Source organism: Coloeus monedula, assembly GCF_965178545.1.
Source record: "Coloeus monedula genome assembly, chromosome: 14".
Taxonomy (NCBI): Eukaryota; Metazoa; Chordata; class Aves; order Passeriformes; family Corvidae; genus Coloeus; species Coloeus monedula.
This window is the reverse complement of record NC_138794.1, coordinates 5,527,163-5,553,835: the sequence shown is the minus strand read 5'-3', so window position 1 is coordinate 5,553,835 and position 26,673 is coordinate 5,527,163. Positions and strand designations below refer to the sequence as shown.

At 42.9% G+C, this 26,673-nt stretch overlaps 1 protein-coding gene across 1 annotated transcript in view; it reads left to right on the top strand.

The window, feature by feature from the left end:
• Positions 1-26,673, top strand: part of ABHD2 (abhydrolase domain containing 2, acylglycerol lipase) — a 38,850-nt gene that overhangs the window by 6,207 nt on the left and 5,970 nt on the right. Inside the window, exons 2-10 of the mRNA XM_082290612.1 lie at positions 3,717-3,797; positions 4,603-4,803; positions 14,517-14,692; positions 15,589-15,756; positions 18,572-18,755; positions 22,241-22,333; positions 24,016-24,129; positions 25,340-25,409; positions 26,144-26,228. Coding sequence (XP_082146738.1) covers positions 4,610-4,803; positions 14,517-14,692; positions 15,589-15,756; positions 18,572-18,755; positions 22,241-22,333; positions 24,016-24,129; positions 25,340-25,409; positions 26,144-26,228 — 1,084 coding nt within the window. The 5' untranslated portion in view covers positions 3,717-3,797; positions 4,603-4,609. The remainder of the gene's footprint in view (positions 1-3,716; positions 3,798-4,602; positions 4,804-14,516; positions 14,693-15,588; positions 15,757-18,571; positions 18,756-22,240; positions 22,334-24,015; positions 24,130-25,339; positions 25,410-26,143; positions 26,229-26,673) is intronic.

Here is a 26,673-nt window from a genome sequence, read left to right as displayed (position 1 = left end):
AAAACCCCACCTTATTTCTGATCCTAGTCTGCCTAGGCACAACTCTTTAAAGTAGGGTGGTTTTGCTTTCCTCTTGTCTGATATGCTTGCTTTCACAGTTTTATTCCCAACCAGACACTAAAATACGTGAAACCAGTCCAAGAAATGTCTGATATGTTAGTTAACAAAGTCTGCCTGTTTAAATCTGTCATAAATGGCCTCTTTGGCTCTTCTGAGTCCTAGTGGGTAAGAGTATTACACTACTTGGTAAGCTGTAACAGACTAGGAAAAGGAATTTTTAAAGACTCTCACTGTTGGCCAGGCATGTTCCAGTGTTTTGGTGTCCAGCTGAGCTCTGAGATCATCAGTGAGCCAGAATGCTGAGGGGTGGGGAGGAATCCATGAGGCTTTTGTACCAAGCTGCCCTTCCTGGAAATGGCATTCCTTCAAGATTCTTCAGTCCATGTAATGGAGAATAGAATATCTTGTTAGTGGAGCCCCTTTCAAAGAGGCCTTTGCTCTTTGTGTTCCATATAGCTGCATCTTTGCATTAGCCCAAAGCATTTCTAATGCTTCAGTGAAATAAAAGTCTGCCAGGCTTTCAGTGGCTTGTTAAAAGGCCTGAGGGGGGAGGATCCTATGGGAATGGCTTCCTTTAATATCTCTGCTTTTTTTAATGTTGGCTTTCCAGTATGAAGAGTCAGACTCTGCTTCCATGGGTGGAGGAGCTGTAAAGCTTGGTAGCTACCAAATCCTGTGCGTGCCTTGTTGAGTCACAGTGAAGTGACTTCTGTCCCTGGAAGAGTTTCCTCTCCACAGGAAACCTGGAACTGAAATGCGTACAGCTCTTGGATTTGTTGACAGTTGTGAATTCACTTACTGTACAAGTAAATATTTTGATGTCTTTCCCAAAAACCCAGTGTTTTTGAAAGGATACACAAAGAATTTGCTGTAGCTCTACTGGCTTTTGTTGTACTTATGTCTGTTCCTGTCTGGGAAGGGTGGGACTTGGGATTTTTTACTCATTATACTTGTACAGATGAAGTGCCCTCTGTTAACAGTAATGCTGAAATGTTTCCTATAATATGATTTTCCAGCTTTTTGTGATGAAAGGGCAAATGAAAAGACCACAAATCCAGCACTTGCTTTCCAGTGATTGATTTTAAAGTTATCCCTCAGTTACAGCTGGGACTTAAAAACGTTGCTTGAGAAGGCTGCTGGTCTTTGGGGCTGTCATGCCTGTAAGGGATTTAATTGCACAATTTTATATAAAAAAAAATGTTTCAAAATAACATCCTTGGGGCCAACAGCTTCAGCTTCTTTGGGTTCTTCAATGTGGATCTCAAATGCTGTGATGGGTGGAAAGGCTTGATTGCTCCCAGTGATATGCTTTTTGGTAATTTTGCCTGGCCTGCCAGAAGTGAATGCAGTGTTTTTTATATGGAAAAAGCCAAATGTTTGTCCAATTAGATTAATGCTGACCCAGTTAGAGGGAATTCTAGATTAAAATTTGTCTGGCTCAACCCTGTGGTTATCTATCCCTCCTCTTTTTTTTTAAAGAGACAAGTTTATTGGGTTAATGCAAAAAGGGCTTAACAAAACAGAAGCAAGGTGACCTCATCCCAGCTGGTTAAAGAGGGAGACATTTGTCCTCTGTGATTAGAGGCAGAGTTCAAATCCATTTTCGTAAGCTAAACCCTTAAAATTTTAGAGCCAAGTGCCTTGACTCAGCCCTTGCAAATCTGCCCTGGCTGAGACAGGTTTGTTTAGGTCCTCAGAAATACCAGACTTTAAGGGAGTACCTCAAGTGACACAGCTGAATCCATAGGGGTATGGAGTCTTCATGGACTGGATCCATTGCTTGAATAATCACTGCAGAAAGCTGTGCACTTGAAGCGGTGCCAGCTTTGTGTTACATCACAGACTGATCTGAGCTTTTGGGTACAGATTTTGACAAATACATGAACCTCTAGCACATGTTTGAGGTGCGTAAGTTCAGTGAATGTGTTTAGACTGTCTAAAATGGAAAATACTAGTTCATAAGTGTCAAAGCATAATCCTGCCTACCAACAGCTGATTTTTCTGGAAGTAATGCCAAGCTGGAATGCTGTTTTAAGGGAGTGACAGGCTAACATGAGATCTAAAAGTATCAGAAAAGATGTGGTGTGTTTGTCATCTGAAGATTATATGGGAGAGAACATTCTCAGGGAGAGATAGAGTTCAGCTATATTGAGTCACTTGTACAAAATCCTAATGACTAATTGTGCCCAGTTTTATTTTTAGCGAGTTCACTAAGGTGAACACTGTAAACAGCAACCTAGCTTAAAATCCAGGCGTCAGTGTGTTCTCAGAGATTAGTGTATCTTAATTTTCTGAATAAAACAATGATAGGAAGATGTCAACAGAACTGCTGGGAGTTTGATCTGGCAAAGATTTGCTTGAGCACCTGGTTGTCCTTGAGTTCAGGAACTGGTCTGCTCTTCTGCCAGTTGCACCTTCCCTGGTGAAGCCATTGCTGCGATTTGCCTGTTGTCCCCTACAGAACTGATGGTAGTGTTGGTGAAAGTTTACCAGGTAGAGATGTGAGGTAACACACTGCAGCTGAATGTGGTACTTGAACTCCTCTCATGATGCCAATGCTATCTTCTGAGTAGAAGAATAAATGGCTTTTTATGGCCCATCCTCTCCCTTCTACTGTGAAGCTCAGAACTGGAAAATAGAAGCTGAAAAGCTGTCCAAGATTAAATGTCTCTGCTTCCCTCACTCTGTTCTGCTAGGCAGATGGTTGTGGTGGCAGGAACTTGCAGCTTTCCAGCACGTTGTTAGTCAATAGCTGATGTTACGCGTGTCTTCTTCCAAGGGGTTTTGGTGTAGCTACACTGAGTACAAAAAGTACTTCTGAGGCTCTTTACTCCTGCGATGAAGAAGAGTGAGGCTTTGGTATGGTCTGTCCTGATGGTGTGCTTTCCATTTGGAAGCAGCAGCTGTGGTAGAGAGCAGACAGTTCTGGAGCTTTTCCTGGAAGCTCTGATTCCCCATCGATTTGTTGTGCCTGTGGTAAGGCAGTTCTAATTGCAAGTATTCCTTACACTTCTATGGTCACAGGCTGGAAGCTTTCTCTTTTATTGGCTTCATCATATTCTTGTAACAAACCTCCTTGCATGTGCACTAGTATTAATTAGGTGACTGTGTCTGAGCTTCCTGTGGCTCCCACCGTGTTGAAGTGTGATGCGTTGTAACATCTCAAAAAGCAAGTGTGGGAACAAGCAGAGACTGTTTACAGGCTTCCATCTGTAGGAGTGAGCTGCCTTGCTAAGCCTGAATAAAAGTAGCAGGAAACTTCTTTCAGACTGGCTTCACACTTCGGTAACAGTGTAGATATTGTACAAAGTTGAGAAGTGTATCCTGCTAATCCTAGTTGTTTAAATAGGAAGAGATTTGGGCAGGTTTTCTGACTACAATGTCTCACTGTCTTGCAGAGATGAAGTCTCTCTGCTCATCAAGTTGTGTTTGCACACTGCAATTGAGTTAATATGCTTTAGGTAAGTGATCTCGTCTGGAATCTGTCCACTGGCAACAGATTTCTGATGCAGATGGATCAGACTTGGCTATGACTGACTACACAAATAGCTTGCCATGTCTCCGATGGGACCTTTGTATAAATTTGTGTTCATCCTTTCCAGCTGAGAAATGCAGCTTTATCAGTAATAATCAATTTGCTTTTCCTCCCCTCACAGGATAGCTCGGGCAGCACGTGGATCAGTGACGAGTCTACTGAGGACTGGCAATTTTTTCTAGCTTGAAGAAAATTGAAATTGGTAAGACTTGGCTTGTCACTTATCTTACTTGGGTTAGGAAAGACCCAGGGAGAAACCTGTCCCTTCAACAATAAATGCAGCCAGCTGTTTGAATTGTATGTTCAAAATAAGCTGGATCAGTTTAAGAATTTGATTTCAGGCTGGAAGGATATATTTTTTTTATACTTTGCTTTTCTTTCTTTACTCTGAAGCCCTTGAAAGATTAGATATTAATCTAGTCCTTCAGCTGCAGAACTGCAGTGAATTAAAAGAAATGCTGAAAATGCCAGTACATAGTGACCATCTTAAGTGCAGGCAGGATTTAGTACCAGTGTTCTCGTGGAACTGCAAGACTCAGGCTGAGGAACTAATACAGTCGTTCTTTCAGATGCTCTGTTTCAAGTCTGTCTGCGAAGGAACACCTGTCCAAAGCTGCCAAGGTGCCTTTATAGCCTGGCTTTTCACCCAGCTTCTGTTTGACCTGAGTAATCAGGTCAAACCTGACCTGCATGTATTGACTGGCTGCAGACCAGGGGTTGACACCTGAGACACTGGTGCAGTTCTAGGGCAGCAGTGATTGGGAGTAAATCTCCTTCACAGCTGATCATCCAGTTTTTCTTCTGTTGGTCAGGGTGTTTAGAACAATACCAACTAAATTTTCTTTCAGCTTAAAAGTTGCTGGTCTGAGTTGATATGCTAGGATTTCCTGGCAGTGTTGACTTAGCAAATTTAGTTGGTTTGCACAATTGTATGTTTAACCTGACAGTTGATACTCGTATCCAACACTATATTGCTAAAAGCTTTAATGTTGGTTTTTTATCTCCAGGCTGAAAATGAGTGCAATATTGGAAACCTCTGAGCTGCCAGCAGTGTTTGATGGGGTGAAGCTAGCTGCAGTTGCTGCTGTTCTGTATGTTATTGTTCGCTGCTTGAATTTAAAAAGCCCAACTGCCCCTCCTGAACTCATTTACCAGGACTCTGCTTTGGCTCGCTTCCTGCTCAAATCCTGCCCACTTTTGACCAAAGAGTAAGTAGTATATTTTTTCCATGTTGACCTGTGTTATAGGAAGAAGAGCTGCTTATTGATTCTTCCTCATGTATTTCTTAAACTTGGGTTCAAATGGATGTCAGGGTATACTCCTGCTAAAATAAATTTTTTTCTAAGTCAAGCATTTCTTTATTGTCTCAGGTACCTGGATTTATGACCAAACCTTGTTGTGTGGCATTTTGCACAGATGTATAGAAAAAGTCATCACTGTTCATCTTTACAGAAGCTGTATGCTGATATGCTATACCAGCACTATATAGTCCACTGTCTGTAGAAATGGGGGAGGGATGGGTGCAGTCAGCACTTGTTCATATTCTTGTACTCCTTTCTATTAGGGAAGGAATGTGTTGGGGCTCACAGGAAGGAGACGTTTTCATGGTGTGTCAGTGCCCTTATAATGAAGACAGGCTTGGCTATTAGTTTTAAAGTGCCTGCTCTTATCTGAAGTATGTTAAGGTGATTGAAAACTAATGAAATTTATTATTTTTGGAGCACATCCTAACTAGTTTAATAAAGTAATGACACAGAGGCCAGCTCTAAGCCTGTTGAATACACTCTCAAATTGACCTTATGTCAGCTGTGTGTTTGAGCAGGCTGGTCCCTGATCTTCCACTCCAAGACCTCCAGAATCAGTGCAGCTGCCCTTAACTTCACCAAGAACCTTTGCCAATAATAGGAAGCATTTAGTACAATTTTGTGAGGCTTTGGAGGGACAAGGACTTTGATTACAGTATTTCTCTTCTGCAATCACTTTGAAAACTTGCAAGTCCTATTTAGAAGCTCTAAATACATCAATTATATAGTAAGTGCCGAGTGCAGCTGCATGAACTTTCCTTTTGGATCTCAAAAGTCAAGCTGACTTAAGGATAGTCATTTTAGGGGAGATGAGAGGCTTTTAGCAGTGCTGTGTTAGGTGCTTTGATTACGTAAGGTATAAGATGTTAGGCCATCTGCTCTGTAAACTTCTAGAGCAAACAAAGCATTATCTGTTGAAATTGGAACCCAGAGAGGGTTCTGTGCTGCACTCCAAGTTGGTGGTAACATAAGTGTGTTTGGATTCTTGATTATGTCTAGTGCCTTAACTGCAAAGCAATTGCTTTCCTAAAAAATACAGTGAGGAGGTTTGAGTTACTTGGTACTTTAGAGACTTGCCATCTCAGTGTCGCACTCCAGAATGACATGTCCCTTGTCACTGAAGGAGCAAGCATGAAGCTGTGCTGATTACCAGCCTTGAAGGCATGTTAGTATCAGGCTAGTCTTTGGAAAGGGATTGTCAGCTAATTCAGAGTCCATTTTCCTGCTACTTCAACTCTGTGCTCACAGCACAGGCTCCTAGCACTGCTGTGTTAGGGCCATGTCTTTTGCCTTTCTGTTGGAGAACAAAGCATTCCCAAAAGAGTGAAAATGCAGAACGTGTCCAGCAGTATTTAGCCATCTGCTGTGCATTAATTGCAGGAGTGATGAGCTGCTTGCAGAACCCTGGTATTGTGTTAATAGTGTGCAGTCGTGGGTTGTTTGCCTTCCCTGGATTAGCTGAGCTCAGGTTTGCTGGCTTCTCTGAAAACTGTAGCAGTGATCTCCAGTACCTGGTTCTTGGGCAAAATATTGTCTGAAAGGCTTCCATGACAAAAGGCAGCAAACTCAGCTGAAACAAACTAGAACAAACTGTGTTGATAGGTAGCTGATCAGTCCTCCTACCTCTGTATCTCTGTTAAAGACGGGATTTGGGAATATAATTGCTGTGGGGAATTAGAAGAGTTTACAGGACAGACAACTCTTAAGATGTGTATGCAGTTATTTCTTTTTACTATTCTAGTGTTGTTATCACAGACTTTTTTCAATATAGAAATTTTTAAAAAAATCAGATAAATCCTGTCCTTAGGCATGAAAGTCACCTGGAGACTAAAGGGGAACAAATACATTTAAATTCCTGCAATTATGCATGAAACAGTTTGTAGGATAATTAGGAAAAAGCTATGTGAAAACAGCTTGTGCCATACTCCACCGAAAAATCTTGCAAGGCTTTGATTACTTGCTAATTATTCAGAGTGCTAGGAAAGCTGATTAAGCAGCTCTTTTCAAATTCTACCATGAAAGCAAAATAAGTAGCCCAGCAATCCCTTCTGTTATATCAGTACTGGGTTTGTTGTCAGATCTGTTATAAGACCAATTCTTCTGTACAGAGGAATGTTCACAGCTTTCAGACTGGCTGTGAACTGGCTTTCAGACCTGGTTTGTTCAGCTCCTGCTTAAGGGAGGAAGGGGTGAGGGCACTGCTGTGAAAAACAGGCTGACAGGGAGAATAACTTTGCTTGCTTCTGCTATCTGTGCAGGTGTTCAAAAATTCTTAGAGTAAACCCTTTTGGACTTTATTTTCCCTTTATGGCACAATCCTCACCTCTGGCCTAATTCAGTGTATTGTAGCTGTGGTGTCATTCAGTGAGCCACGTGGTGGTAGATGAATAATTTAAGAACTTTGAATTGTAAAACTGCCTGAGATGGCTGTGTGCCAGGTACTTTGTACTTGTAGATGTTAGTACTGCTTTTTACAGTTCTGTAAACTGCCAGAGACTTTCTACATGTCCACCAAACATTGGGAAGCAAGAGAATCTGTTTTCCTAGTGCTCATGTTTTTACCTGTTTTTCCATTCCTCTGACCCTGTCCAGCTCTGTACTTTGGCTTACCAAGTGGAGTAGCATAATCAGACCCTTTTCCATTCAAATTGCTGCTTCTTGTATGGAAGCTCTTGCAATTCAGCACAGCTATTGGTGCCCTTGAGCACTTGGGTCTAACTGCTGGTGGCAGCTGTGTCCTTTTCCTGTCTTTCAGAAGGGTACAGAAAATCCTTCATCTGCTGTTATTCCTGTAGAAATGCAGCGCTGGCTCTTTGATTTGTGAGGATAAATTTGGCCAGTGCTTGCTGTACTGGGCTAGACTTTTGTGGCTGTTTACAGTTTATTCTAACAAAGTGGGTGTATCTTTATTTCTGTAGAGATGTGGCACGTGTCATCCATGTCGAAAATAATTATCCTCACTGTCTGCACACTTTTTATCATCAGTAAAGGCAAGCTCCTCAAAGATTGAGGCAAATGACTGTCAAGCCTGTTAGTAAACACTGTCAAAGATCCAGCCTAGATCCTTCTCATCCTTTGTTTGCACACCAACCTGTGCTGGGTGAGCAGGCTGCCTGGTACCAGAAGACTCTTTTACGCTGTCACTGCTTTTCCCTTAGATGCAAGGAGATGAGTAGTCAGAAAAGCTGTCTTCAAGCTTTTCAGTGTTCTTTTCTTCCCCCTAATAGCAAGCAGTGTTTGATCCCTGTCAACTCCTTAGTGTTTTACTCTGGGAGGAACACTTCCAGGAGAATAATAAACTAGAAGAACAGTGCTACCCCTGAAGCTTTGGCAGGTGAACATGCTGAGAGGCAGAGAAGAATGGCAGCTCCCTGTTGGTAAATTGAAGCATTGACCTTGCAGAGAAGCGCCCTCGGGGGTCTGAGTTTTTGGTGGGTGCTGTGACACTGGCAGCAGTCTTGTGTTCTCCAGCTCTTATCAGCAAGGAGGATTCTAAATGCTGTAAATCCTCATACCTTGTTTTGACTAAAATACTTCTTGTAGTCACTGGTGGGGGAGGAGGGGTGTGATGGGCTCTTTACTAAATAAAAGCTTCTGAAGTGGTGAAGGAGGTAGTTTAGTCAAGGAGGCCAGTCTGTATTTTTAAATAGTTCTGACTTCATACAGGTACTGTGGGCAGCAAACAAACACTTCTACTCCATTTATTTCTTTTTTGAGGCTCAGGGAATGTGGAAGTTCCATAACTTGCTTAAATTTTTTTGTTGTGTATCTGCTGTGTCCTCATCATGTTGAGCAGTCTAGCTGAGCTGATGGAGAAAAAGCTGCTTTCTACATATTTGGGGTCAGGGGTTGAACCCTGCAGACTTGTATGAGAGTTTCCTTGATTGGAATTCAAATTGCATTCCCTAGCATCAAATAAAGGACAAGGCTCAAAGCAAGCTTGATTTTTGTAAAGCATTCTTTAAATGCCTCCAAACTGCTCTGTAAAGGGAAAAGAATAATCTCTTACCTGTTGTAATGCAGGTAAAAATTCTTAGAATGTCCTGACACTGGCAAGTTGTAGGCTCTGTTTTCTCACCATCAGTATCCAGTGTGCTATAGCACATGTAAGAGTTAATGTTTAAAGTGTTAATCTCCTCAGATGAAATGAAGCAATGCTCCAGAAATAAGCCTGTTGCTGAACTTCCACTTCAGATCTTTGAGGACCTGAATGCTGATGCCTGCTAATAAAAATAGCACAGTTTTTATGTGCTTTGTGTGAGCTGCTTATACAGCTGCTGCTTTCCTAAATTCCTGCATACTGGATGATGTATGTGCTCTAAAATGATAATTGCTGCCTGAGAGCCACTAAATTTAATCTACAATCACATGCTGGAATTGTTTTAAATATTAAAATGTTAGGAGAAATTTTTGGGAAACACCTAGGAATTGTCTTGTTCTGGAGCACTGTGGGCAGCCACCTATCAAGATGTGAGGCAGTGCTGCACAGCTGAAATGCATGTTTGGAGCTCAAACCCGAACAGTGTTGAGCAGATTTATGTAAATGGGTGTGAATTCACTTAACCACCTAAAAGTGATGAACTCTGTACATGTTGGGCCATGTAAGACAGCTTCCATAATAAGTAACTACCATCCCCAGGCCTGTTCTCCTGTCTGCCTCCTGTTACTGGAAGTTACAGGGCTGCTTACTGGAAGACATAACTGCTTCAAAATCTTAATCATTACTCAGGGTGCCTGCTATCTACTGCAACTGACCAAAATGGGGAAATGAGTCAGTTAAAAGCCTTTGGGTCTGGAGTAAACTCAGAAGCCATTTTTGTTTCACAGAAAAATCTCCGGTTTTGGTACAACATAACTTTTGGATTTTTTATCAGTACATGCTTGTCTGGGTTGTTGTGTTATGCTGTCATTGTCCTTGTTTGGAGGCCTTGGCAAGAGGTCCTCCTGGCTGGTGTTCACTGCTCAGCTTCTGTCACCATAAGCCACAATTGCATAGCAATGGAAATGCTGCTTATAGACATCCCTGGGCTTTGGTACCTCTGGGAGCAGCTTCTCGGGAACAGGACACTGAGGAATATGTACTGAAGCATCTCCATGCTGTGCTGGAATAACCTCTGCAGTACACTGCTTTTCAGAACAACTTCAGGTCATAGCAGACAGAGAGGAAGGAGTTGAAAATCTGTTGTCCTTGAACACTTTCCTTGTTTCTACTTGTTATCAGTGCTGGAGGGAAGCCACCTGGTTTTGAGTGAAGGGCCCTTCTTTGAAAGACATGGTTAAATTTAGCAGTAATTATAGTTTTAGCATAAAATCTGAAGGACAATACTCAAATGCTCCTTAGACAGAATACTACTTAATTGCTCAGTCTGCATTGTTTCCCTGTGTTGCATCCTGCTGAGCTTGTTTTCTTAAGGTAAACCACAAGAAGAATGCCCTGAGTACATGCTCTTCTGTCTGCAGGATGATTGTTTTGGAGAAGCATCTTTTTTCAGCTGTTTGCCATGAGGAATGTTGACTTCACTACAAAACAATCTGTTCTAGCTCTTGCTATCAGCCCTGGGTAGTTAGGTTTTTTCAGCTGGGTTGAGGATAGAAATGTCTCTGAAACTGTGTAGTAGGCTTAAATAAAATTTATCTAATCTGATCTGCCCTTTCAGAGGGTAAAGGCTTTTGCACAATTCCTGGCAAGTTTTCTCCCTCACCAGTGTGGTATTGTGCATCTTTGGGACTGAAGAGTTCTTCCTGTGATCTCTTCTTTTTGAATGATTTTAGTAAAAGCAAGCTAGGTCCACACCAACCCTGTAAAAAGATGTCCCATCCTTCAGTCTTGTACAGTCTTGTGCTGTTAGGCTCAGTACTTGCTCTTGGAAGTTCTTGTAGACTTTGTCTCATCGAAAGACATAAGTCACACAAATGTTTCAAAAATAGATTTGTCCATTGGCAAAATGGAGGGTCAACAGAAATAGTGTGACAGGCAGATCATGTGTCTGATTCTGCTGTAGATTGTAAGGATACCTTGTCCTCAGCTGAGAACAGATTTTACCTGAATTCAGTGACAGAGAGGAATCACCCTTACTGTAAAGGCTTTACCGGGTTTTGTAGTAGGTTAGATTGACAACTTGTTGTAGTAAACAGAAGTAATATCTTTATTAGCTGCTTGGTTTTGCATCAGTCTTATAAGGTAAGTTCTAATCTGTCTTAGTTTTTCATTGATATTACAAGTTCTGTGCTATCTGGGCAACTTTCTTCCCTTTCCCTGTTGAAGTTGTTCAGTCTCCTGAGCCTGGATACTTAGGGGATGTGGTTTGCCTCACAAGTCTGTTGCTTAAAGGCTGATGGGTCTAAACAAAAAGTTTGGTGAGATAACAAGCTTCTTCTTGAACACTTGCATGTATTTCAGAGCTTCAACTGCTGTAAGACTTACGTGCAAACTAGAAATATACTTAATGACTTGGTAGAACTTACAAATATCTGCATCAGAGTACTATGCACATCACTCATGCTGAAGCTTGGCTTTTGAATATTTGTCTGAAAGAGTGTAGTTACATGCAGAGTGACTAACACAAGCCATCTTTGCTTCAGGCAGTGATGCTTAAGCAGGTGGCTGGAGTTAGCATCATAAAAGATAAGCTGAGCATTTTACTTGGTCCATAGGATGCTCAAACACTTATGCATTCTGCAGGGAGTGACAGTGGATGCTCCCTTGTCCATAGGGCTTCACACAGTTTTAGCTTTGAGGGAAAGTAGAAACTAGTTGTCACTTGACCATCATTATGGATGGAGTGAAAGGGATTCCTGCCTTAAATAAAAAACATGTCAAGGAAACTGCATGTGCTGTTTGCCTGTAAAAGCAGTATAAAGGTTTGATTTATTGCACATCAGTACTTAGGTAACCTCCAGCTGGGTTATGCAAAGACAGGTCCGGGGTTTTTTTTCCCCGGAGAAACCATCAGTGACCTGAAGAGGCAGACTGTGGGAAGCAGTGTGCTTGAAACCATTTGCCTTCGTTTAAACTCTGGCAGTAGTGGTGAGGCTTTGAATACTATTCTGATTTAATCTCTTAACAACATCCTGTGGTATGTGCTGCTGCATCTGTTCCAGTGGATGGCTGTAACCTATGGCTGGGAAGTGAACTGTAGGTTAAACATGAGGATGTCTGCAGAGATCCTTGATTTTTGGTTTGTTTTGGTATTTTTTCACGGTAGCAGTAATCAGCTATAACAGCTGTATAACTTAGCTGCTGTAGCTGGACAAATTGCTTTCCTGTTAGCCCTATAGGGTAAGATTTTCAGATAGTCTTTGAGTTGAAAAGCACTGTATGGAAGCAGAATCACCAAAACTTTCCAATGCATGTTCTCACCCAAGATTAGAAACCATGAAGCAATGCTGACATCTGAGTCTCCTAAAAGAGCTGAAAATTCTTATTATAGGTTGTATTTGTCAGCTCCCCTCAGAAGGTGCTAGCAAACCCTATCAGTAAAGGATGTCTGTGGGGAGAAAAAAAAAAGACAAAAAGCCAGTCAGGCGCTGTCTAGTGTGGAGTACGGTTACTGATGTGAACTGGTGCCACAGTAAATGACTGGGGTGAAGCCAGCTGTTTTTCCTTATGTTGGGAGAGCAGTGTCTCTTCCATCTGACATAATAGGTGTGTTCAGAGCCCCTGCACTGAGCTGTATGAGACTTGAGCAGAACCGTGTGTAGTTCTTGGGCAGCCTGGTTTAGTCTGACAGCCCTATCCCAGTGGATATTTACTCTGGATTGTGAGAATGGACCCACTGACTACTTTCCAGCTCTAGCAGCTATTGCAGAGGATGAGCTTGTCCAGCCTCTGTTACTGCTGGGAATCTGCACAGTTCTACATTGTGCCTGGCAAGACCCAGTGCAGGGATGCTCCCTAACAGAAGAGAGCTGTGATGCTCCTGGCCTTGCCTGGATCCTTTGAAAATCTTTTTAGTTGAGTGATCAAATCCAGAATGCACTGAGGGCTCATTTACAAGGCTGTGAACAACTTTTGCAGCCTTTATTGAAGCACTATCTGCTTCTCCAGAAATCTGTTTTGGATCTCTTTGGGAAGTGCACTTGCAAAAATGAGTGAAACTACAGCAAACTGTTGTGTTGCTTTGACTGTAAGAAGTCTCCCTCATAGTGAGGGTGAAGAATGGGGAGAAAGAGAGCATACTGCTGCCCTTGTCTTGCTAAACAAGCCTAAGTAGTTTTTATTTGATAGAAGTCTCTTTAAGGAGTGTGTGGGAGAGGAGGGAGTTGCGGATATGACACATAAGAGCTGGCATGGGGAAAGGTCCAGCTGTATGAGTAGGCAGTGTCAGAGCATAAAGGTAGGGTTTGTCACGTTCTGGTGGATTATGGGCTTTAGTAAATTTGAGCTGCCTAGTTCTCTTCTTCTAGAAGAGAGAAGAACATGATCTCTGCTTCATGTGCTCTCAAGAAGGCAGAAGGAACAATTGCAGGAAGCCCCAAACACAGCAGGGAGGGACTTGCTAATCCCTCAGGATCCAAGGTGTTGTCAGAAGCTCTCAAGCTTCTTCTGGATAGCCTGGTCTGTGCACCAGAGACCACAGTTCTTTAACTGGAAGTGTGTCTCCTGGGACTGCTGTTCTCCTCAACAATAAATCATTCATGCATTCATGCTTTCCTGTTCAGAGCTGATGTAACTCTCTTTTTCAAGGCATTGGCTCAGTCTCCTTTGCTGAGTGACCAGGTGACTTGCCCACAGGCTGGTGGTGCTAGGGCACAGTATGTTTCCTGTTAAACCACTTGCAGCTCTGCTTGTGCTAAAACAAAATTGATAACTAAGCCTTTAATGCTTTCCAGCTCATAGCTGTTTCTCACGTATCTTTTTTGAGGGCCTGTATGCCAGGAAAAGACAATCTGCCTTGTTACACAGCTTTAATATACCCTTGATAAGCATGAATAATTGGTAGACTCGCCCCTCTTACTGGAAGGGATTTGTTATTCAGTGGAGTTTGGCCAGTTTTGACTGGTTCTTTTAACACTGTCCCAACTTTTACCTAATTCTGAACAGCAAAATCAACCTGTACTGTGCTCTTTGCTTAACTTAGTAAAGCAGTTCTGTGTAAAATGATCCCAACCAGCAAGTCTTGGGGCTTTCAGTTTTCTAGAACTTGCTGTGAATCCTGCTGTTTCTTCCACTGACTTGTACAGTCAAGCGCTTACACAGGTTCATGTGGCTCGACCCAGGAGGCTTCAGTGTTTCAATTAAAACAGATTTACAGCACTGTACAGTTCTGGAGGTCACTTTGGTTGGTTGGCAACATGCAGTCCCAGTCTCACCGAGGCACAAGGCCTCTGTGTATTCAGTGAGAAGCATTTGTTCCTCTAACATCTCAATAATAGGGAATGTGTGGGGTTTGGCTTCTGCTGCTGCTATCAGTGCTGATTTTTCAGCTTTGAGAGCGTTTTGGTCTCTCCTCTTGTATAAGGCTGCGAAGATCACTGCTGCCAGTTCAGTCATAGCAAAAACAATTCTATATTTGTTATTATATTTGGGAGCTGGTGAGAGATTTATGGGAGTGCTTACCTGTTCTCAAAGGCTCGTTAACACAGCAGGGGTAAGTAATTAAATTATTGCCTTTCAGGTACATTCCACCCCTCATCTGGGGAAAGAGTGGACATATCCAGACAGCTCTTTATGGAAAAATGGGGAGAGTGAGATCACCACATCCATATGGACTTCGCAAGTACCTCACGATGCCAGATGGAGCGACAGCCACCTTTGATCTCTTTGAGCCATGCTCTGAGCACTGCACTGGAGGTCAGTCAAACAGCTGCTGGCTGCTAACCTTGATTCTGTGCTCTGGGGGACAGATGAGGAATAGAGCCCTCAGAAAAAGCAGATTTTCTTTTTTTTAACTGTCAGAGTTGAGATCTTCATGGTACAATGCTGCACAAGAACAGTTACTGTTATCTTTATTGCTGAAGAGAACCTGAGCAGTGCTTTTCTAATGAGATAAAAGTTCAGTGGCTAGAGCTGGTGATGTTGGAGCTTTGCACATGAGAGTTACAGTTAATTTGAAGTGCATATGATAATCCTGAATGTAATTTACTGTGCTTACTTGAATTACAGCAATTACTTTCTTGGTTGATGAAATGATATCTTGTTAAACTAGTGAATAGTGTCAGCAGATCAAATATCATTAGATTAGCCACAAAGTAGATGATGGCTAATGTCAGGTGATCAGAATGTCTCTGCTTAGCAAAGCTTCATTTGGAAGATCTGTATTACACCCAGCTCGAAAAGGGAAATGAGGGGGAAATAGCACATCCAGTCTACTTGGGATGCTGGACTCCACAGCTTCCACACATCACAGTCAGAACAGGCTGTCAGAGGGCACAACATGTGTAACATCAAAAGTGTCCTTCAGAGGGAAGAATGTATTCTTGGTCTCTAGGCAGTGCCAGTAGAACTGTTTGCACAGCTTTCCCTGAAGTTAAAAACTGTTCATCTCCCATAGCATGAATTACTTTTTCACATCTGTAGCGCTAGAGCTGCTGGTCTCCTGTCCCATACGGGATTTTTGGCAGACTAGTAGGAATTCTAGCTTGCTTGTGGTAGGTGGTTTCCCACGGATCTGAAATGGAAGCCTTCTGACTCTCTTAATTTGCATGAAGTGACATTTACTTAACTTCCCTCTCTCTCTCTGAGCACAGATGATGTCACGATGGTGATCTGCCCGGGGATTGCTAACCACAGTGAGAAGCAGTACATCCGCACCTTTGTTGACTATGCCCAAAAAAATGGGTACAGGTGTGCTGTCCTCAATCACTTGGGAGCCCTGCCAAACATTGAGCTCACTTCACCACGGATGTTCACATATGGTAGGTACTTCGTGGCACCTGGGGAACTTATTTTCAAGCTTGTGGAGTTTCTAGGGCTTGATCAGCCTCCTTCAAGATAACACAACTGCTGTACCCCAATGAGGGTAACAGTTTTGTACTGTTTCTTGGGAACTAAACTGAGCTTAGATGGGAGGAAGAGGGCAGGCTAATACTGAATTCACTTTTGTCTCTTCTGCCAGCTCTTACACATGTATTCTCATCAAGGAGGCAGTTTTTTGTTAGAAAACTTTTTTGGGGAAAAAAAACCCTTTTGTGGCTACCAAGAGCCTGTTCAAATGATTTTAGAGATACTGAAATTGCCAGTTTCATGGAATGTGAAACAAACCTGTCCCTGAAGGATAAATGCCATTTCTGAGGCTTTGTAAGATGCAACCTGAGAGGAGTTTGTACCAGCCTTTCCAGAAAGTACATTTATATCCCAGGAGGGACACATGAGGATTTGCCCCAGATGTAACACAAGTCAACAGCAACAGTTGTAGAGTATGACAGTAAAGCTGCAGAAGTGGTAGTGCTCAATTGCCATGATTTTGGGCTCTCACCTTGAGTATAAGGAAGTCGTTCTTAACCTAGAAATTAAAAGGAATAAATTATTTGAAATTGTGTCAAGGATGACTCCAGTTAGTCTTAATTGCCCTCTTGGTGAGTACTGTGCTCTTTGTAGAATGGGCCCTCTTTGCCTGTGACCTAATCTGCTTGTTCCTGAGCTCTCTTGAGCCCTCTTCTCCCTCTTTACTGTAAATATCTATAGGTACCCTGTCAATTGTGTGTGGAGCAGACTTGTGTTAGGTTTTGTTTTTTTTAAAGTTAGCCAAGCTACTCCTTAGAGTTTGGATTATAACAGAATAGTTATCTTGAACAGGTAATTGTCAAAATAGAGGTATTGTGCTTTGAGGTGCCAAGTCGAGCAGGCAAGTAGGCTGTAATGCTTTGTTGCTTGTTCTAGAATTATTAAATATATTCCTCTTTGGGAAACACTTCAGGAATACCAAATACCTTCATTTGTAGTGAGGCCCTAGGCTGTTAATGGCTGCAAGACTACCATGTCTTGAAAACTAAATTTGTCCTTGTTAAAGCATTTGTTATTTTGCTAAAAGTTAAGAGTTTGCTTTAATGGAGCTTTGCTCTAGGCCTAAGGGTGTTATTCTGTAGTGCATCTCTTGAGACATACCCTTCTGAGTCTTTTATAGCCTTGGAAAGGGCAAAGAATGCCTAGCACTTCCTTTGAGCAAGACAGTAAATCACTTGGCAGAGTTGGTTGTTAAGTGCCAGCAAGACCATGAGCAGACTTTACTCTGCCTCCTACCCAAATAACTCAGTGCCCTTTCAGCTTTGCTGTATTCCAGGCATACTTGTTGAGGAGCAAGTAGCATAAATCTGGGATTTGCTGAACCCCAGCCTCTATATCAAGTTTGACCTGTTGCTATTCTAGTATTGGATTCCTGAGCTGCCCTGAAATCACAGAGGTCCAACACTGAAGTATTTTGACCACTGGCTTCTTCCAGAGGAAACCAGAGCAGTGCAGCATTTGTTGTCTTGAAGATTGCTCATTAAGAATGTTCACAAGGAAGTGCCCAAACCCTGCTGAAACACTCAGCCAGGAGCTTGCTGTTCCACTGAAGCAAACAAACTGTGGTGCTCAGAGTTTACTCCAGATCTAGGTAAAGCTGGAGTCTGATGTCTGAGGATGCTACAGCTGGGGTGAGGGCACAGTGGAGCAGTGTTAGGTTAGTATAGGGTGGAATCCTGGAATGCTAGGATTTATCTCACTGGACAAGTTCCACAGGAGAGAGCTGAGTTTCTGACTCTGGACAGGAAGAAACATCTGGAGTTCTATTCCTGTTGTTGGTGTGATGCCTTCTGTGGTTTGCAGCCTTAAATCCAAAAGGAAGGTTAATGAGCTCCATAAACAGTTGATGCCAGTGTACTAATGCCATCACTACTGCAGCTGCTTCTCCATACTTCCTTTTCCTGTACTCACAAGCAGAAGAAATAGTTGTAGGTACTCAGATTGTTGCCTGTGTGGAGGCCTTCAAGTCTCTCAAACAATTGGAGGATGCCAGTACTGCCAGAAACTGGATCCCTCAGTGCCTGCAGCCTGTGGGATGCAGGTGGGTGTTCACTGACAGCAGAACAGATCTGTACAGAGGCACTTAACTATTCTCTTGATGTGGGGATACCCACATGTCTTTTAGGGAGCTGCAGGATCTTTACCCCTTCACTGGTTACAAAGGGCTGAATGTATCTGTGCTTAAACCCTTCTCTCTGATTCCAGAGATCACCTGCTCAGGCTCTGCAGCAGTCTGCTGGCAGCTCTTCCTGACAAGCCACTCTCTTCCCCTCCTGCTAGCAGCACGGATTTAGGGATCCATGGTGGTCTTGCTAAAAACAAAGGAGCAAACTGCATTCCAGATACCCCATTTCGCTTCAAAAGTGGTAAACTGCCTCAGGAAAGTAATGATGTGTGCTGGTCCTGCATAGTAATGTCAAGCCCAGAGTTGCTGGACTGCTTCTTAAGCTGTTTTAGAAAGGAAGAGTTTTGATTGTCACGTTAACTGTCACCATGATTGTTAAGCAACTAAATTTCATCTTGCTTTGGCACTCTGTCAGAACTAAGCATGAGCTAAGCTCCACAGGACTCACAGATGTATTGAACACTGTGAATCAGAGCTGTTAAAACCTTAAGGCTATTGAAAAGTCAGAAAGAGTAAGAAAGCTGAATTCCAAGCATGCAACTGAAGCTTCAAGTGAGAATTGAAATATATCAGATGCTTTTTAACTTTGTTCTTCTTTTTAGGATGCACCTGGGAATTTGGTGCCATGGTGAATTACATCAAGAAGACCTACCCTCAGACCCAGCTGGTTGTCGTGGGCTTCAGCCTGGGTGGAAACATAGTGTGCAAATACCTGGGAGAGAGCCAGGCCAACCAGGAGCGAGTCCTCTGCTGTGTCAGTGTGTGCCAGGGGTACAGTGCACTGAGGTGGGTCTGGAGTCTTCTCCGTGCTGGTCTCTTCTGGGAGTGCAGGAGTGGGCAGATCTTTGGAAGGACAAGGTGAAGATGGGTGTTTCTCTTGCACTGAACTGGTCTGACACAGTGTGTAGGACAGCACCTTCCTGAAGGAGCCTGAAGCTTTGTTGATTTGCAAGCACAAGTAAACTTTGTCAGCAATGCAGACAGGTTTTCTGTACCTGGCCAGGTACATGCTAGCAGCTTCTGGACTGTGCATGTGATGCTGTCTCATGGCTGCAGTGTCCTAAGAGGAGGCATTCCCTGTGCAGTCCTGGTGTAATTAACCAGGCAGGCTGGGCAGCGTGATCAGCTGCTGAGCTGATGCCAGGTTTGCAAGCAATAGTTTACACTGTCTCATCACTGTGAGAAAGATCCCGTGGTTCATAATAGCTTGTTTGGTTTCAGTGTGCAGTTTCATCTGGCAGCTCTTACCTGGGAAGACTGGAAAGACACAGCACATTCACTGTCAGTCCATGCTCCCCTCTTAGTGTGTGTCACTGAAACAGTGCTGTGGGCTGATCAGGGGATGGAGAGGTGCATGCAGCTGTGTTATAGGAGTGGGGAAGGTGGGGAGGAAAAGTATTGCAGCCCTAAAGTCTGAAAGTATTAACCTGTCTCCCCACCTGGAAGCCAAGGCTGTGGCACTTTAGGAGCTGTGATGGCTTCACTTGCATGTGTTGATGGAGGGTCCAGGCACAGCACTGCTGCTTGAAAACTGGACTTGACTAATGTACTTTAACCTTTCTAGGTATGCACAGCCAATGGAGATTCAAATGCTATAACTGGCTAAGCTGCTCTTTTCAGTTTTTACTGTCTCTACATGCTGACAATTACTAAGGTGTAGCTGACTGTGCAGTAATTTACCTGCAGTTTTGAGCCATGAGACTATTTACAAGGCAAAAGGGGCTGTTGAGACTCAGGTATTTGGGTCAAGATCCTTTGGGCTGATATAAATGGTGAAACTGTGGCAGGTCTGTGAGGGGCTTGCTATGGAATTTGGCCTCACAGCCTGGTCAAGGTAGCTGGAACTCTTGATGCTGGTGATGCTCTGCCTGTGCAGGGACCGGTTTGTTATTCAGCAGTCTGAAGACACCTTTTATGAATCAGGTTCTTACAGGTAAAAGCAGAAAGCTTTTCCAGAAGCATTAAGATGTGAGTAAAAGCTTGATGTGCATGTAATATTCCAGCTATCTAATCCCTTTTGAGGTCAGATGTGACTACTGCTAAAAAAGTGTATAATCTGCTGCTAGTTCACACCCTTAAAATCTGAACAGATGTACAGGAACAGCTGTTCTGTTTTGTTTCAAGTAAAATGTTCTTAGCTGTCCTGGGGTTCTGGCATAGAGCATCCTTTTGAAGCCAGCTCCTTAATTGCAACCATCAGACAGGGTTTGCAGGGATAATATCTGGCTGAGGTCCACTTGGTTCATCTTCTACAATTATGCAATATTGTATTCCTGATCTCCAAAATGATGTTGTGAGTAATGCTGTTATGCTTGCATGGCAAAGACAACCTGATGAACAATTCTTCACATGGATATTTGTGTGGAAAAACAACTGGCTGGGTTTTTTTTCTTTTCCCTGAGTTTAATGCACCCCATCGTGTGGGTTGTGTGGATTATTGAGCTCTTGCCTCCACCTGCTGGGTAAACATCTCCTAGCAAACCTCCTGCCACAGAGCATCTGCTCTGTATTACTGGACAGCCAGCAGGAAGGCTTTTCAGGTCTTGTGTCTCCCTTCCTAATATCTACATCTGCTGTAAGTGCTAATTAGCTGAAGAGCTAGGAGAAAACATCTACCAAGCAAAAGACAGGAGGAGGGAGGGCCTTGTGCCCTGGATATAAAATTGGGAGGGAGGGAAGCCACTGCCTTCCCAGGTTTGGTCTTGTAGGTTAAAGTAGCTGGCTTCAGCCTTCAGGGCTACATGGAAATGGATTACCCTGGTAGACAAGACCAGTTAGTTTACAATTCCTTTTTTTTTTATATTAGCTTGTCCAGCATTTATTCCCCAAATAACTTTCATAAATGAAGGAAAAAGGTTTTAGTGAGCAAGGTGAACTGAGGATCTGCCTTTCCAGAGCAGCAGCAATACCAGGATCTGCCAGAAGAATGAGACTCTTAGTTTAATGAATTAACACAGAGTCTAGGGAATGTGTTCCCTGAGGCTAAACAGGGACAGGTCTCCTCATTCCTTAATATCTGCCTGCATAGGCTTGATTCTGCTTCTTGATCTTGTGGAATGCATCTTCACCATAGCTACAGCCTGTGGGGAGAGACCTCAGCTCTGAAACCTGGGCAGCCCTCAAAATACTGGAAGCTGCATGTGGTATTGGGTTTTTTTTATGCTTGCAGCTCTTCATATTAGGAGTACTGCTGTATACCACAGGAACTGCAGGGCAGCATAGCAGCTTTAACTTCAGACATCTTGTGATAACTTAATAGGTTTGCTTGGAAAACCTTTTGTGAAGAAAGAAATGTGCCTTTTCCTATCTTCCTTTTTTCCCCTGCCCTGGTATAAATGTGGTAGGTATAGCCTGGCTAGATAAAAAGATAATGGATTTTTTTTTTTTCAAACCATACTCCAGCATGGCAAATTACAAGAAAGCAGCTTGCTCTTGCCTGGTAGGGGACTTGCAGGATATAGCTTGGAAGGTCATGTTAAATCTACAGTAGTTCTCATGGTATGTTAATGTTCAAGTGGTAGGAGAGCCTACCGCTTTCAGCAGTAGCTGAAACTGCTCCCAGCATTCTTCAGTCTCAGTAAATGATAGTGTGTTCCCTCAGTAACAGCAAACCCTGCTAGGAGTGAGGCTCTAACCTGCCCATGACCCTGCATAGCAAAGGAGTGCTGGTATCTGGCAGAGCTCACACAACTCTGGGTGGCTTAAATTCTGTTTTAACAACAGATAAGCTGTGAAGTGCTCTGCTGCTTTGAGAATAGGTAAAGGCTTCAACTCAGATGCCACTGCAGCTGCATCTAGTATTTATTCCTACAGATCCTGCCAATGAAGTGAAACAATAATATCTGTACATATTGGAAACATCTGCACAAATTATTTCCTCTGCAGAGGTACATTACACAATAGACAGCACTGTTGAGCAACAGGTTTTAGCCCTTTCCTTGAAAGTCCTATTATGTAAATTACATTCAACTTCTGCAAAGGGATACTAAAATCTTCTTGTCAGTGTTGTGGATCTTGATTGATGGCTCTTAAATGCTCTGATCAAAACCACTAATTGCATTGTGCAAGATGAGACTGCAGATCTGTTTTCTGATACTAACAAACTTCATCAAAGTGGAAGTCATTTCCTGGAAAAGGTTAAGCTGTGGCAGGGAAGGCCTGGAGGTTTGTTTACACAGCCCCCAGGCTGCCATAAGATGTTAACAGTGTATTAATCTGATCTTTCAAGAGCTCCACTAACAGCTTTGTTTGTTCTGCCCTGTTTTTTCTAGGGCCCAGGAAACCTTCATGCAGTGGGATCATTGTAGAAGATTTTATAACTTCCTCATGGCAGACAACATGAAGAAGATCATCCTTTCTCACAGGTACTGCAGTACATCACTTACACTGACAGTATTGATTGGGTCAATTGCTATATTGGATTTGTCTGGCTGGTCCTTTAAAATAGGACTCCTGAGAGGTTATGCACAAGTTCCTTGGCGGGTCTTTAGATGAACCAACAGAGAAGGTGAGCTTATGTCAATCTCATTATACTGTAAAATAGACAAATAAGCTTTGGTCATCTTGTTAGAAGAAAGACTTGGTTGTCTTTTTGTATTCTGGGGAAACTTGCTTAATGAATAAACAAGACATGCACAGGAAAACATTGCAATTAGACTTCAAAGTGGAGTATTCTGCATCTGTTTCACTTCTAGCCAAAGAATTCCCTATTGAAGGAGCCTCTTGTTCTGCCACCTACCTGAGGTAGGACTAACCTTCAAGATCTGCTGTATGGAGTTGCTGCTTACCAAACAAGCAAATAGTCGAACCTGTAGCTCTGGCTTCTAGCTGTTCCTCTAGAAAGAGCATGTAGCCAGCAAAACACTCAACATTGCTGTTCCTGGAGTGCAGGTGTACTGTAGGATCCCTCTGCTGCTGTTGCTGTTCTGTGGCTCTTGCATAACAAAGAAATTTGTGTGCTAAACAGGTGACGTGCTCAATGTTGGTGCTTTCCCCACCAAAAGGTCTCTGGGTTGTACTTTCTAGGCAAGGAAGTACCTCATCTGTGTGTATTGGAAGTTGCCTGACTGAAGGGAAAGGAAGGGCATATCTAAGACCTATTTCACTGAAGGAGCATGTGTCACTTCAGAACTTCAGGTTCTTTGTTTACACTCCTTTGCAGTATAAAGCACTTGTAGGAGGAGGGTAGCCAATGTAGGATGATCCACATAATTCATTCCAGGTTTACAAATATTTAGACAACTTGACCAAATTTGACATTTGAAGTTAGGTAAGATCCCATTAAAAGGTACTTAAATTCTTAACCCAGAAAAAGCCAGTGCTGGCTTGAAGGCCAAGTGTGTTAAGTAAACTTTTTCCATAATCACTTGTGCTCTAACTCCCTCAAATCAAACCTAGCCTCCCTCCTGCTCTGCCCTGCAGCTGCCTCTCAAAGGGAATAAAAATCCCTTTCCAACTTGTGGCTTTTGTTCTGTTTCTTAGGGCAGAAGTTTGTTCTGGTAAAGAAACACATCCTCCCCTGAGGGAAATAATTAATATGACAAGTGTCCATAGTAAATAGCTTTCTGCTAAGGTAATACCCTGAGTCACTTCTGTGTGTGAGGTAGCCTAAAGTCTGTGCTGGGGGGCTTTAGAACCAGATGGTGAAGGAGATGCTATGCCCAGGATTGTTGGTGCTCTCACCCAAACCACCCACAGGTTTGGTCTGAGGCCAAAGAACCCTCCCTCCTAACATGTAGCCTCTATTCCAATTACCCTTAGTGCTCTCTGTTCTGGGAAGTTTCTTTTAAGAGGGCCCCCCATGCAGTTTCTCAGTGTATAAGGGAAAGCATTTTTTCCTACGAGGAGGCTGCTAGGGTTTGTTATGTCTTGCTGCAAAGGTAAGTGGACAAATAAGCTGTTCTTGCTCCCAAGACAGCCTCATGTTTATGTAGCCCACTTCTAATCTTATCTTGTCAGATTTGGTAAACTCAGTTGTCCTTGAACAGGTCATGGTTTTGCTGCCCTTATGTTATTTGGATGTAATTCTTGATGCTACTCTTTCCAGGCAAGTTCTTTTTGGAGATAACAACATGAAGAAGCCACAAAGCCTGTCAGATGCTGATCTGGGCAAGCTCTATACAGCAACATCACTTATGCAGATCGATGATAACGTTATGAGGTATGAAGGGCAATTCTCTGCTCCTGTATAGCACTCCAAGTACCCTCTCTTCCCAGTGTTGCTCTTGCAAGCCCCTTGCTGAGCCTGTTGGAATCTGCTGAAATACAGTGAACACAACTTCAAATTCTTGCTTGCCTCCACATTAAAGAAAACTTAGCAGAGAAAATAAAAAAAAAACAACAAAAAACAACTTACAGTCACAGTTTCTTGAAAATCATCCAGGAGGCATTTATTTCTTGGTAACACCTGAACTTGCAGCCTTCACTAAGGTAGGAAGAGGCCAGCTCTGCTGCCAAGCTCTAGCAACAAAAAAGGGGAATGTGGAAAGCAGCTCAGAACTGCTCATGGATTTCCTTAGCTCTGTTTGAAAACATCTTCTCCCTGTAAAACACTGCTGCTTTCTCAATACACAGTAGGGCTGAGATAATGCAACCTTTATTTGTCATACTAACACCTAATTAAGTGCTCTGCTTTAATAAGCAGTAGCCTGTTACTGCCTGTGCCCTTGACATCAGCATAACACTTGAAGTGGCAGTGTTCATACCATGGCATGTTCTGTATCAGGCATTGACCCCTTTCCAAAATAAAACTGTAAACTGTTTGCTAAAAAGCTGTGACACTTTTGGCAAACTAGGAGTATCGTTGGCTGCTTATAAAAAAAGTCATTCCTAGGGAAATCTCCCTACTTGTCTCCCATCCCTGAGGCCTTTTGAGTTTGGACTAACAGCTATGTTGTCCCTTTTATTAAAAAAAAAGGCACTTGAATATAGGCTTACTGAATTCTTGGTTTGGGATGGTGTGAAGGGATTTGGCAAAGAAGTGGAACCATAGTGAATTCTGGGGAACTTGTCCAGTAAGTTTGAGGTTTATAAGCTGTGCTGGGTTTGTATTTGGAGAGACTTTTAGGGAAAGATGAACAAGGTCCTGACTTTATTTCGTCCATGTGTACAATTAAACAAAGTGGGGTATTTTAAAAGAAACTCTGAAGGCTGCTGGTCTTCAGTTTGCATGTTTGACTTGCCCATGCTCTCAGAATATTTGAGAAGGCACAGAAAGCATCAAGGTATGTGCTGCCGAAGGGTTTTGCGAAGATGCTGGATATTAAAAAGTTGTCTATGGAAATTGAGGCATCACTCCTGTTCCTGCATGTGTGTCCTCACTTGAGAGTAATAGTGACAGGTGATTTTAATGACAATCTGCTCTATTTCAGGAAGTTCCATGGCTACAGCTCACTGAAGGAGTACTACGAAGAGGAAAGTTGCCTGCAGTACTTGCACAGGGTAAGCTCTTGCAGCAGACTGCTCTTGCACTGGGGAGAAAATACTTGGTGGTTTCTGTTGTTACCTGCAGATGTCTTAGCTGGGATTTTCAGAAATAATCAGGCATGGTATATTGGAGTGGGATTTCAGTTCTTGCTGCCTCTAACACTGGGGCTAAATGCTCTGGGCTCTTAAGAGCTTATAGCTCTGGCAAGTGGTTGCACCCAAGAGATGGAGATAAAACCACACATTCAGCTGAATGGTCTGAGTGTATGAGGATAAAGTGGGAAATGGGTTGTGGCATGCAGCCTGCACCTTCAAGGAAGAAAGGCTGACTGGGTGCTGTGGAAGAGACTCAAATGCTTGAGCAAAGTTTTGCCAAAGTGGAATTGAAATCAATTCCTCCTTTTTCCACTGACCCAGAGAATGGAGATGTTCCAAGGGAGTTTCCTGGACTTTAACCAAGGTGTCCATAACAAAGCTGGCACTAGCTGCCTGATGTGCAAAGCAATGTGGAGCGAAAAAAGGGTGGAGCTGTTTCAACTCTAAGAACAGGGACTCATTGTGTTTGCTCTGGTGCATCCCTGCCTCCTTCTTGCAATTGGGTTGGGTGAAAAAATAAATTAATATTAATCTCTAATAAGAGATCTTAATTCAATTAAGCTAAGACATTTTACAGTTGGTAGATTGACATTCAAATACCAACCCCTTTTTGTTTTGGTTTTTTCCCTTTTATGTCATGTTTCCTGATGCAGATCTATGTTCCTCTTCTGTTGGTTAATGCTGCTGATGACCCTCTTGTCCATGAGAGTCTTCTATCAATTCCAAGAGCTCTTTCAGGTATGCTGAAGCTGTAGCTACACCTTATGTGTTTTGTGTACATTTGTGTGCCTACAGCTTGCTTATCACATCACAATTCCTGATTTCAAAGCAGCTTGACTTGCCTCCTTACATCTGTAATGCTGCAGGAGGTATGCTAAGCCTCTTTAAGTCACCAGTTGCTAAAACTAACAAGGCTAACCCTGAGCAGGAAGAACTTGAGTCCCTTCAGGCACCTGTTGCTGCTCTGGCTTGTTTTGATAGCCAGCAGGTTACATTCTTGGATGAAAAAAGGTTTCCTCACATCTTCATTGCTCACTGGGATTTAAAAGAAGATGGGTGGTGGTGACAGTCTGTATGAAGCACAGATAAACACTCCCCTTTGCTGATGAAATGGGGACAGTGCATGCATGGCTGTGTCACTTGGCACTGAACTGGGATCTCTCCCTTGAAAGGAGTTGAGCTG